The 11,635-nt window shown below is 46.9% G+C and overlaps 1 protein-coding gene across 1 annotated transcript; it reads right to left on the reverse strand.

Moving 5' to 3' along the window:
- Positions 1 to 5,692: 5,692 nt before the first annotated feature.
- Positions 5,693 to 11,635, reverse strand: CST8 (cystatin 8). The gene is made up of 5 exons (XM_053573727.1): positions 11,598 to 11,635; positions 11,401 to 11,424; positions 10,532 to 10,910; positions 9,449 to 9,562; positions 5,693 to 5,776 (listed from the first exon to the last, which is right to left on the reverse strand). Exons 1-5 carry the CDS (start codon positions 11,633 to 11,635, stop codon positions 5,693 to 5,695), a joined length of 639 nt encoding a protein of 212 aa, XP_053429702.1.

Here is an 11,635-nt window from a genome sequence, read left to right on the forward strand (position 1 = left end):
ATCTGTCTCTCCATTTTGCCAAATCTTTTGTTCCATTACTAAAAGTTCTGTTTTTTTCTCCTTCAGGTTATTCTAAAGCTTGCTATTAGCTATATTTTGTATGTTTGTTGTTGCTGTTGTGTTATAAATGGTATTTTTTACCATCTGTTTTCTATATATGCATTAAATATAACAGTAAAGTATTTCACCTGACTTTCTTGTGTTTTCTAGGTAGAAATTTGTATCTATAAATAAAATTACTTTAGCCCCTTCTCTGGAATTTCTCTGGTCTTATTTATCAACCTAAGGCAAAGTAATACAGAGTTTATCTGGGCCACAGTTGAAGGCAGCAGCCTGGAAAACACTTCCAAGTTGCCTTGATCTTTATTACAATCAGGGCTTTTAAAGGCAGAACAAGAAATAGGGTGTCACAAAGTTGTTTAACAGGAATTCTCAATGATTTACAGAAATAACATTGATTAGGCCACACGTTGTTACACTACAGGGGATGAGTTATGATGTCCAATGCATGGTGTTTTATGGCTATTTGACCTCATGTAGCAAGCAACTTCAAAAGGTAAATATTTAGCGGCGGGGGGCACGGCGACAGCAGCGGGGGGCACGGCGAGATGTGACTGCTATCACATACTGTCCCTTTGAAGTGCCTGATAATTAAACAGTACTCACATTCCTCAGATACACAGTTTCATTTCTTCCTCATCTTTGTAGCAAAATAGCTCTAAAGAAGTGCCAGAGCTCGATGTCCTCCCTGGAACCCACTCCAGACCAGCCATCAGTCCCCCAAACTTTACTCACAGCTTTCTCACTGAGGCCAGCAAGGATGTGCATGGCCCAGAGGTCAGTTCTGGCTCCCACCCTCCTTGACCAGCCAAGTGCCTGGCACAGGCAAACATACCCTCCCCGCTATGCCCAGGTTGTCTCAGGCCCTTGCTGGCCGCCCCCCAGGACAGCTTTGCCCAGATTGTCTCAGGCCCTTGCTGGCTGCCCCCCCAGGACGGCTTTGCCCAGGTTGTCTCAGGCCCTTGCTGGCCGCCCCCCCAGGACGGCTTTGCCCAGGTTGTCTCAGGCCCTTGCTGGCCGCCCCTCACGCTCAGCCCTTCCACTTCCCCATTCTCCATCTTCCCCTTACTCACTTCCTTCCCTGTTGGTGGGTTAGAGACCAGTCTTCATTTGTAGGCATGATACCTAGGAAACAAAATGCCTCCATCATTTTATCTACCTCATCTGTAGCCTAATTTTTTTTTCCTACTTTCAAAAGAGATCTCTCAGTCTTCTACTCTATTTGTGGTTTTTCTCATTTCCAAAGTATTTTGATCATCTATCACTCAGTGTCATTTTATTGTACTTCCTTGGTGTCTTAGAGAATGTTTTCTAGAGAAATGATTCTGTTTCACCCCTACCGCTCTTCGCTGAATTCCATTATGCCTGATGTTAATCACTGATTTCTCTCTCTCTCTCTCTCTAATGAGCAGTTATCTGGCATATCTTTGTCCATCATGGAATTGTCAACATATTAAGCTTAGTTTATGGCTTCTGTGAGCATCCCACGGATTATAAAATCCAGGACTCTGCATTTTCTCTGTTGATAAAATCCACCCCTTTTGGTTCTTTAGTTCACTGTCCCTGTTTGTCCTGGTTTAGCTTGGATGAGCTGAGACAGAGTCTCACTATGTTGCCCTTGGTAGAGTCACAGCTCATAGCAACCTCAAACTCTTGGCTCAAGCAATTCTATTGCCTCAACCTCCCAAGGAGCTGGGACTACAGGCACCTGCCACAATGCCTGGCTGTTTTTAGAGACAGGGTTTTGCTCTGGGTCAGGCTGGTCTCAAAACTGTGAGCTCAGGCAATACACCCACCTCAGCCTCCCAGAAGGCTGGGATTACAGGCATGAGCCAGTCCTTTTGATTTCCCTTTTGAGCATGTGAGTGCTGCCTGATATTTCTGTTTCATTATAACCTACTACCAACATTTATATATACATATATACACATATATATATTTTTTTTTTTGCAGTTTTTGGCCAGGGCTGGGTTTGAACCCGCCACCTCCAGTATATGGGGCCGGTGCCCTACTCCTCTGAGCCACAGGTGCTGCCCCTAATGTTTTTATATTTACTCTGTTTTCTTCAGTGCCCAATATAGCCTATCTCCCTCCTCCATGATTAGTCCTTTTTTCCCCACAAAAGCAGGTTAATCATTTTTCTTTCTTTCATTTTCAGGAATCAATTTGTAGTAGGAGCCATTTACTCCCGATTTAGTAAATTCTCTATCATGGGGGGAAAATAACACCATAAGGATAACTAATTATTTTCTAGCACATACCTCCATCACCCTTTCTTGTTTCTTTATAATTTTGCTTTTAAAATAGCAATGGCACATGCAGAGGCTATGTCCCAAATCTTTGGTCCCATTGAGTACTGCACCTGGGCTAGTCTTCTGGACACACCCCACAGGGAGCGCTGGCTTTCAGGAGGCTTCCATCCATGCTTCAGTGCTGTTGCTATCATCCAAAACTAAGGTCAAGGCAAATTTTCACAATCAAACATGGCTTTTGCCTCCATGCTCCTGAGGTTTTGTCACCTTACCTCTGGCACAGGGCTCAATTCCTGAGTCTTTAGCTGTCGGACTGAAATTCTATCAGCTTCACCTGAGTGACCAAGCTCCAGCCATGGAACCAGTGACAAAATCCCCAGAAGCCTGGTCAGCAAAACAGAAAGCTGGCTCGTGTCGGCCAATGGAGATGCCACCATTGGTGTCCACGGGTGCTCACCCAGAGGTCTCTGTATTTGAGGCTGCAGATGTGTTAGTAAGAGCAAGAAACTCTGAGAAGTTTGGAAACAGAAACAGTAAAGATTATTGCTCCAAGGGCACATTGCTCATTTCATGGTCCTTAGACACTTTAAGTTAGCAATCAAAAAGCTCCTATCTGGCAGAGGTGGCAGTGGTCAGAGTTTGCACATGTGCTGTCCTCCGTGGCAGGCTCTCAGGGTCCCTTCCTTTGGACTCCCTGGTGTCCCCCAGTCTCCATGCCCTACACGAGGGGCTGGTGGCCATGTCCTTCGAAGGCTATGCTGACTCGTGGACACCTTTGTGCTTGTCACTTGTGTCTTTGACCCCTGTCCCTCCTATAGCCAATGACAGGCCTGTGTGGAGACCTCAGAGTCCCTGTGTTGACTTCCCCCACAGGGAGGCTGGGCAGTAGATCCCGGATCCCATGGGAGGAATTTGATGTGTTGCGTACCTGCATGAGAGAGTGACCTCTCTTGACTCGGCACAAGTGGAGAGAGCTGACCTGAGTGGAAATGGTGGGAAATTGAGAGAGACACAGACGCAAACAAAACACAAGACAAGAGACAGGACGGTGTCAGGAGGACAGACGCAGCTGCTGACTGCAACTGGCCACAGGAGTGGAAACAGCTTCATTTATACAGTACCTTACCAAGATTGCATAAATCTTAACACATGGGGTAGAGCTCAGCCTTAAAGAGGAAAAACTGTGCTTGTCAATAACAAAATATGTGTGGGCTACGTGACTTCTGACAGGTGAAAATAATGTTGCTAAGGGAGAAGTGGTTGGGGGTCGCTCCCTGAGCATTTCCCACACTGATGCCCTGGGGTATGGGAGATATTCAGGGAAATTGTCAGAGGGTTAGTTTTTAGCAAGTTGTTAGCCTGATAGCCTTCACTGGGCCCTTGGTTCCCAGAGCCGGGCCACACCATGGCTGCACCGCCCCAGCCCCACCAGGAGAGTCGGCAGTGGAGGGTACTGAAGACTTGGAGAGCCCCCTGCTGACCACACACTCTGAGGGCTCCCCAGGTTTGGTTGACTGTCTATCCCTGACACTACAAATGGATCTAATGGTCTAAATCAGTGATTTCCAACTGGTGTGCCATGAAAATTTTGAAAGATCGTTAAATTATTTTTGAAAGAAGTTCAAAGCAAAGTACATTCCATTATTTACTCTTTCTTTTTTAATCAACATTATTTAAGTGTGCCAAAGAAGCATATAGATTCAGTGTGCCAGGAGATAAAAAAGGGTGGAAAACATGGCTCTAAATGCACCAACCACCTAGAAAGGCAAGGGCCTTCCTCACACACACACGGGAAATACTCACAGGCCCATCCCACTGCCTCTGAGGCCACTGTGCTTCCGGGAGGCAGGCAGTCCTGATGCTGTTCCAGGTGATGATGAGCACACAGGGGTTAAGTCAGGTGGCAAAGGCCTGCCACATAAGAACCAGCTGAGCTGAGCTGAGTAGCACTCATGTCTTCTAACACCAGGACCACTCCACTCTCTGCACAGTCCACTGGCCCTTCCCCAGGGCTAGGGCTGTGACTGTGACCTGTGAGCTGCTGCTTGTCCACGTGGTCCCGAGGGAGCCAACCTGGTTATGCCAGGCTCCTGTCACAGACCTCATTTCCCACCAGGCTGTGGGGTTGACTGATGGGCAGTCAACCATGCACCCACAAGGGTGAGGACGGAGCAGAGGGCTCAGACTCCCTGCCAGTCCTGAGCCCTCGTGGCATCCAAGGCCACATGGCTGGTCTGGTTGTTCCCCTTTCCAAGTTCCGTGGCCTCTTGTGCCCCAGGCCCAGACAACACTGGCACCCAGGGGTCTCCAAGGTGGGTCTTTAAGAGAACCAAGCAAAGCCACAGGTCCTGCTGCAATGGACTCCTCTCTGGAAAGGGCAGGGAAAGGCTGTGTGCTTGTGAGTACATGTGTGCGCACACCTGTACACATGTATACATGTAACATCTTAGCAAACAGGACCTTAAATGCCAAATGGGGAAGTGAGGCCTGCCTTGCATTTCATCTCAGTTGGGCCATGTTTACAGACAGGATAAATGAAAGGAAAGCAATTAGGAAAAATGGAAAGGGATAAAGTTAAACAAAACATTAATGTAAATGCAAGTGTGCTTAGCAATAGATGTGCGCATACAAAGGCATGTCTCTGAACCCCGCACAGGCGGAGGCCCCTCCACCTCATCCAGGATCTCACATTCAGTCTGGTGCTTGCTTTCTCCAGACATCTGGGACCTTTTTGTCCCTGTCCAACTGTCCATGAGGAAAGACAATTCTGAGATGTTTTCCTAAAAATGCCATCTTTCCTAAGACATTTCCACACGTCTAACAAAGAAGAGCCAACAAGCCTCACCCTCTCCTCCAGACCACTGTTTACATTCACATAGGAAGAAACATGAATCCTCACAGAGATGCATGTTCACAGAGACTCCACAGGGGAGGGTTGCTGGTTCTGCCACAGGAGCACCAGCCCAGACCTGTCTGCCCAGTCCTCTCTCACAGGAAGGAGCCTCCAGCCAAAGGAGGCCTCCAGAAGGAACCCACCGGGTCCAGGCCTCTGGAAGAGAAAGTGACCCAATCGAAAGGGACTCTTCCACTGACTTGCCCTGGAGAATGGAACCAGACCTCACTGTATTCTTTTGCCCAGTGACAAACTTGTCCCTGGGAGTAGCCCATCAACCTGGCTAAAGCTGAGTGGCCACCCTTGATGCCAGGAAAGAGGAAACGGACAAGCCCATCTTCCGTCCCCACATACTAAATCTAAAACACAAATGTCAGGCAGAGAGATGTGTGTGGAGAAAGCACACTGGGAGCAGTGCCCTTCCTGCTGTTGCTGTTTTTCCACAGAAACAGGTAGACACGGAGGTCAGAGGGGTGGTCCAACACCATCAGATATCTTCACAGTGTTTCTTCGTCAAATTGAATTCACCATTCCAGGGGAGCGTTTCTACCAAAAAGCTACAACTTTGTTTCTGAAAAAGACAACAACAAAAATCAGTAGTGTACCAAAAGAAAAAGAAAAAGAAATTGTCCTACTACTAGAAGACAGGTCACCACCTTCAAGGGACAATCCCAGGAGTCTGCAGAACTGGAGGCTGCAGACATCACATCCACCAGCAGTTACCCAGGGGCCTCTGCGCCCTGCTAACCACAGGTGGATAACAAATGTTAACAATCACAATATTTCATTGTGAGATTAGATGTAAACTTGACTTTATTTTCAATTCTCTTTAACAGATCCTACGATGTAAATAAAGCAATTCTATATTAGATATAAATTAAAGCTTTTTGTTTTAGTAATAAGTCAGAAGCAGAGCAATTTAACAGGTCTAGGGCCTATCATATCTTTTGTTCCAAAAAGCCCTCCTCTCTCTTTTGAAATATCATTGAGAAGGAAAATAAGGTATTCTATATGTGATGAATGGAAGGGTAGGTAGCTAGAGGGACAAGGTGAGGCACTGCCAGGAATTAAGAGATAGGTGGAATCAGAAGGATGTTTAGTCCCTGATAAGTATTGGACACATGCGATAAAAAATACTGAATAGAGATGGTTTTGTTAAGCAAATTATATCAAACTTTGTGAATTAAAAGCTCCTGTGGTCTTTACACTGACCCACAACACAGAAAAAAAATGGGAATCCCTCATTCTCATTTACCACACTGACAAAATCCTGAAGTCAAGATGTAACTGAGAAATAAATTATAGCCCAAACTTACACAGTAAACAGAGAGCAAAGGTTGTAAACAAAAACTAGGAAATTAAAGACAGTTAGTGTCCCTAAAGTAGTGCTTCCCAGATTTTCCTGGTGACACATGCCTATAAAATATGTGGGTGTTTTAACTTGGGAATTTTGAATCAGCGGATTGGGGATAAGGCCGTGGAACTTGTGCATGAATGTATCCATGTGTGTATCCATGCATGGGTGTGCATGTATGCATGTGGGGGTGAGGGGGTGTGCACGTGTTCACCTCATGCTCCAAGTGATTCTGGGCATCAGGAGAATTTGAGAGTAGTATAAAACATATAAAAGCAAAATTTCTAAATTAAAAAGTGTCCTTCAACTCCCACTGTGTTCTAAATAACAAGTGCAGACAGAACCCTCCACATTCTTCCTTTCCAGCAGACTGACTTCTGCAAAGGAGAATGGGAAGGGTAACAGCCGAACACCCATCTCTGCGCCAGGGCCTTCACCAACACTCCTGAGCACGTCCAGGGAGCAGCCTTCAAGAAGCACTTAAAGGAATCCAGATGTGAAAGAAATAGAAACAAAGATGTGCACAACAATGAAACTGTTCAGGCCAAAACGCAAGGAGTGTCTCAGGACACACCCATGTGGGAGTGTCCAGAAAACACACCAAGAATCAAGGTTCCTCAAACAAACTCAATATGTTGATTATGTATGTAACCACTTTCAAAAACCTACGGCCAATGTGGACTAGAGTTGCCAATTAAATAAATGTATAAAACTGCCACACACACACACACACGTGCACGCATACCATATTCCAGATGAGAGAATGGCTCAATATTGGAGAATCTGGTTGTTTTTTTTTTTTTTCGGCTGGGGCTGGGTCTGAACCCGCTACCTCTGGTATGTGGGGCTGGCGCCCTACTTCTTGAGCCACAGTTAGTGCATGGTATTAATGAGAATTTATTATTTTAATTAATTACACTGATAGATCAAAAAAGAAAAATATGCAATATACTTGGTAGATATTAAAACAATACTTAATAGAAGAAAATACTCTTTTTTTTTTGTAGCGACAGAGTCTGACTTTATCACCCTCCGTAGAATGCTGTGACATCACAGCTCACAGCAACCTCCAACTCCTGGGCTTAGCTGATTGTCTTGCCTCAGCCTCCCAAGTAGCTGGGACCACAGGCACTCGCCACAACGCCTGGCTATTTTTTGTTGCAGTTTGGCCAGGTCCAGCTTTGAAACCACCACTCTCAGTATATGGGGCTGGTGCCCTACCCACTGAGCCATAGGTGCCACCCAGAAGAAAATATTCTTTTTTTTTTTAGAAGAAAATATTCTTAATTTAAAAAATAATTTTTGGTAAAGAGAGAATTGAAACAACTTCAGAAATCAGCTCTTAATGTAATATACATAGAATATAGTATATTTATATTACATTTATATATTATATTCTAATATATTCTATAATGTGATATAATAAATCTATTATTTATGTTCTATTATAATATAACAGAATTTATATTTATAGAGTATAAATATTGGAGCTGTTTCCATTAAAGCTAGGAACAAGGAAAAACCGTGCAGTAATATTACTCTTCAGCATTATCTCAAAGATTTGGAAAGAAAGAAAGCTTTCACTATTGATAAATGTGTTTAGAAACTTATGCCTTAAAAACCAAGAAGAGTCACAGAAATCTTAGACACAGTGGGCTCCCAGCAAACAATTCTTAAATTTCTTTGATATTTTCCACAAATAGCCAAAACAACAATTTTCCTATAATCCTCCCCAAAACAACAGGAGAAAATATACATTTAAAATAGCCACGGTCCTAATATCAGCAAACATGACAGGTCAGATTGCACGAGGCATGCTCGCTGCTTACAGGTCTGTCTACTGCGTTCATTACTAGAGGTCAGGACTTGTTCAAGCTGAGTGTGCAGCAGGAAGTTCTCATGGAATGCAATGGGAGCGATGTCATTGACTGCGCATGCGCTTCCTGCGCCGTGCCATGCGGAAAGCCATGGCTCCTAATGTGGGGGGCCCCTGCAAGCAGCAGGAGCAGCCCACTTGGGAACATGCTAAGAATGCAAACTTGTGCACCTCATTTACTGACCTCCTGAATCAGAAACTCTGCAAGTAGGACCCAGCCGTCTGGGGCGATCAACCCCCAGGTCATTCGGTGTCTGCTCACACCAGAGACCACCAGTATAAGGAAAGGGGCAAAGATACACCCATTGGGCAAACCCACAGAATATCTGGGGATCCCTTCAGTCTCAGACTAAGCACTCAGGTGAACAGTCTGGAATCTTTCCCAACTCTGAGACCAAGAAATGTAAGCTTGATGCCAAACTTCCTGGGTGGGCCAAGTCAGCCCTTCAGTTGGAGTCTCTGGATTTTCCCTGCCCTTTGTGGAAATCCGTGATAATCCCAGAAAGAATCGACGGGAAGCCCAGGACACCAGGGACACTGTCCGGCCAAGTCATGGCTACTTACAGCACGCAGAACAGACCTAGTGCCTGCCGCTCAGCACGTTTATATGAGTGAATTAATGAATTGCTTTTTGTGCCTGTACACGAGTGAGCAACTGTGAACAGTGGGTGGATAGTCTGTTCCCAAAAGGACAGATTTCCAGGGCATATGTGTCAGCGAATGTTCCTGCATCAAAAGGCCATAGTCAACAGGGTCTTTGAGGTGAGAGAGGCCTTGACAACACCCTGACCCCAGGACGAGGGGTGAGGAAAAGGGCCAAGGATTCCATGTCCTGTGGCCCCATGTTCTCTGTTCTGAGGCTGCAGAATTGACCAATCTGGGGCTAATCACTGGCAATCAAATAAAATTATTGGAATGATCTTGACCTCAAAGAGAGGGGTTGGGAGGCCTCAATATTTTCTGCCTGAAGCTCAGAGCTTCAAGGCTGTCGCAGGCTGTCACATTGCACCTACCTTTCTCAGCCCAGGGTTTTCTTGAATGGCACAGTTTTCATCATTGCTTGGAATCTTTTTGCAGTTGCTGCGGGTGATTTCAACATCAACAATGTATTCCAGACAATGTGTGATCTGTCAGTTAACAATGTGCAATTTTACTGGAAAAGGTTTTGTTTTATTTTTTTAAAAGCATTAGCAAACAAAAATAACTCTGACTTCCTCTCCCCTTTTTCCCTTCCCCCCCAAGGAGAATCTTTAGGGGAGGCCTGGGATGCCCCCTGATACAAGAGACACGCCCAGAAGCTACCTGCAGCAAGATACTTGGGCACAGGCTCTTCTCTGGTTTAGGGCCTCCTTGAAGGCAAGACCTAATTTCACTGTCTGTCCCCAAGTCTGGGGCATGCTGTATGTGCAATAAAGGATAGGGGAAAGGATAGGGCCCCCAGAACCATCAGTTCCCTTGGGCTGGCGCTGCTACGATTCACATGGGCCTGATAGGCTGAGAACCCTTCGCATACTCACTCCTCAAACTCCTGTAAAATAGCCCACCCTTTGGGATTTCCCCACCCAAAGCTCCTCCCACCCACTCAGCCCACAGCCCATGCAGGCCTGGGTCTGTCTTGTTCTCTGTTGAGTCTTTAATGAGTAGAACAGCTATAGGTTTATAGAAAGAAATCAGCTGAGCTGGGCAACTGGTAGCCTTGTGAAGAGGCCGTGTTTTTATAAACAGAAAATCAGTATACCTCTAATTCCACTCAAAAAATGTTGGCCTGAAAAAAATTAATGGACTCTGTGTCTCTCTCCAACCCCACATTCCGTGTTGCCTGGATGGGTTTACACGTGTCCTGTGACAGCATCACTACAAAATGTTCACAGCACTCAGTTTGTCTCCTAATCCCAGAAAACACACGAACATTTGGTTTGGTTTAAGTGAGTTAATATGTGCAAAGCACTTAGACAGCAGCCTGAGCACACAGAGCTCTTCATGCCCTGCAGTGATGTGGCTCTGTGGGTCAGCACTTTCCCCACAGCCCACTCTCTCGGCCTGGCTTCAGTCTCTGCCATGTGCAAACGCCCCACTGCATGGACAGAACACCTTACCCGCAGCTGGGCCCGCAGTACGTTGGTCACCATGAAGAGATACTTGTCCTCACTGTCTTTGTTGTACTGGCGCATGGCAAACCACAGACACTGTTTCACGTTGGAGTGTGAGGCATTGATGGGTTTAAAGTTCTTCAACACCATCACTTCATTCTCCCCTGGGTCTGTGCCAGCTACCAGGGCCACAGGAAGGGTGAGGAAGAGCAAGGAGAGGCACCAGGCCGTGCTCATGGTCCCGTCAGGAGGCACAGGCCAGTCTCCTCGTCCCCTTGGGGCTGGAGTTACAGTGGTGCAGGGCGTGGGCAGTGGCCCACTGCTGCCGCCGCTGTGGATCAAGGGTCTTGTGGCCACACGCTTCCTTCTCTCAGCATCAGCCCAGCTGGATTCAAGACAGAGCCATTAGGGCCACCCTCTAGCCCTTCTCTGTGTAAACCCACCCACGGACATGAGTGACGGAGCCTCTGCCACTAGCATTCTCCTCCTCCTGGTCAGTGTTTCTAGGGACAACTGCCCTCCACTTAGACCTGGATGTGTCTACACCTACCCCTGTGCCTGTCACCGCCCTGCTGGTGACCTGCTTCTCAGTCCTATGAGATGTGAGTTGACACCGTCGCTGCCCCTGAGCTTCCCAGGCCCAGCCTGCTTCTGCTGACACCCTCCACCTCTTCACGGAGGTGAGCTTTGAGCCACCTCCCCCGGCAGTTCTCCAGGAGCTCCAGCACTTCCTGTTTGTGCCCACACCCCAGCCAGGGGCTCTGCATATCCTGATCTTTGGTCTGGCTTGGCCTTCTGAGTCCACACAATGCAGGGCAGTCACACTTTGTGATGTAATCCAGCACCTGTGCCCTGCCCTGGTGAGGGCATCTCACCTGCCGGTCTTGGCCTTTCGGTTCCTGCAACAATCAGAGGGCCACAGGCTGCGGGCAAGTGCCTCTTGCTCTGCCCTTGAGTGGAGGGGCCCTAAGGGGTCTCCTTCCCACTGTGTCATGACCCCACTTCCGTGAACACCTGGCCTCTGGACTCCACGGCTATAGGCAGCAGCCAGGACAAGCATCACCCAGCCTACTTGGGCTGGGCCTGGGCCTTAGAGGAGGAGGGAGCCAT

Source organism: Nycticebus coucang, chromosome 21 (assembly GCF_027406575.1).
Source record: "Nycticebus coucang isolate mNycCou1 chromosome 21, mNycCou1.pri, whole genome shotgun sequence".
NCBI lineage: Eukaryota > Metazoa > Chordata > Mammalia > Primates > Lorisidae > Nycticebus > Nycticebus coucang.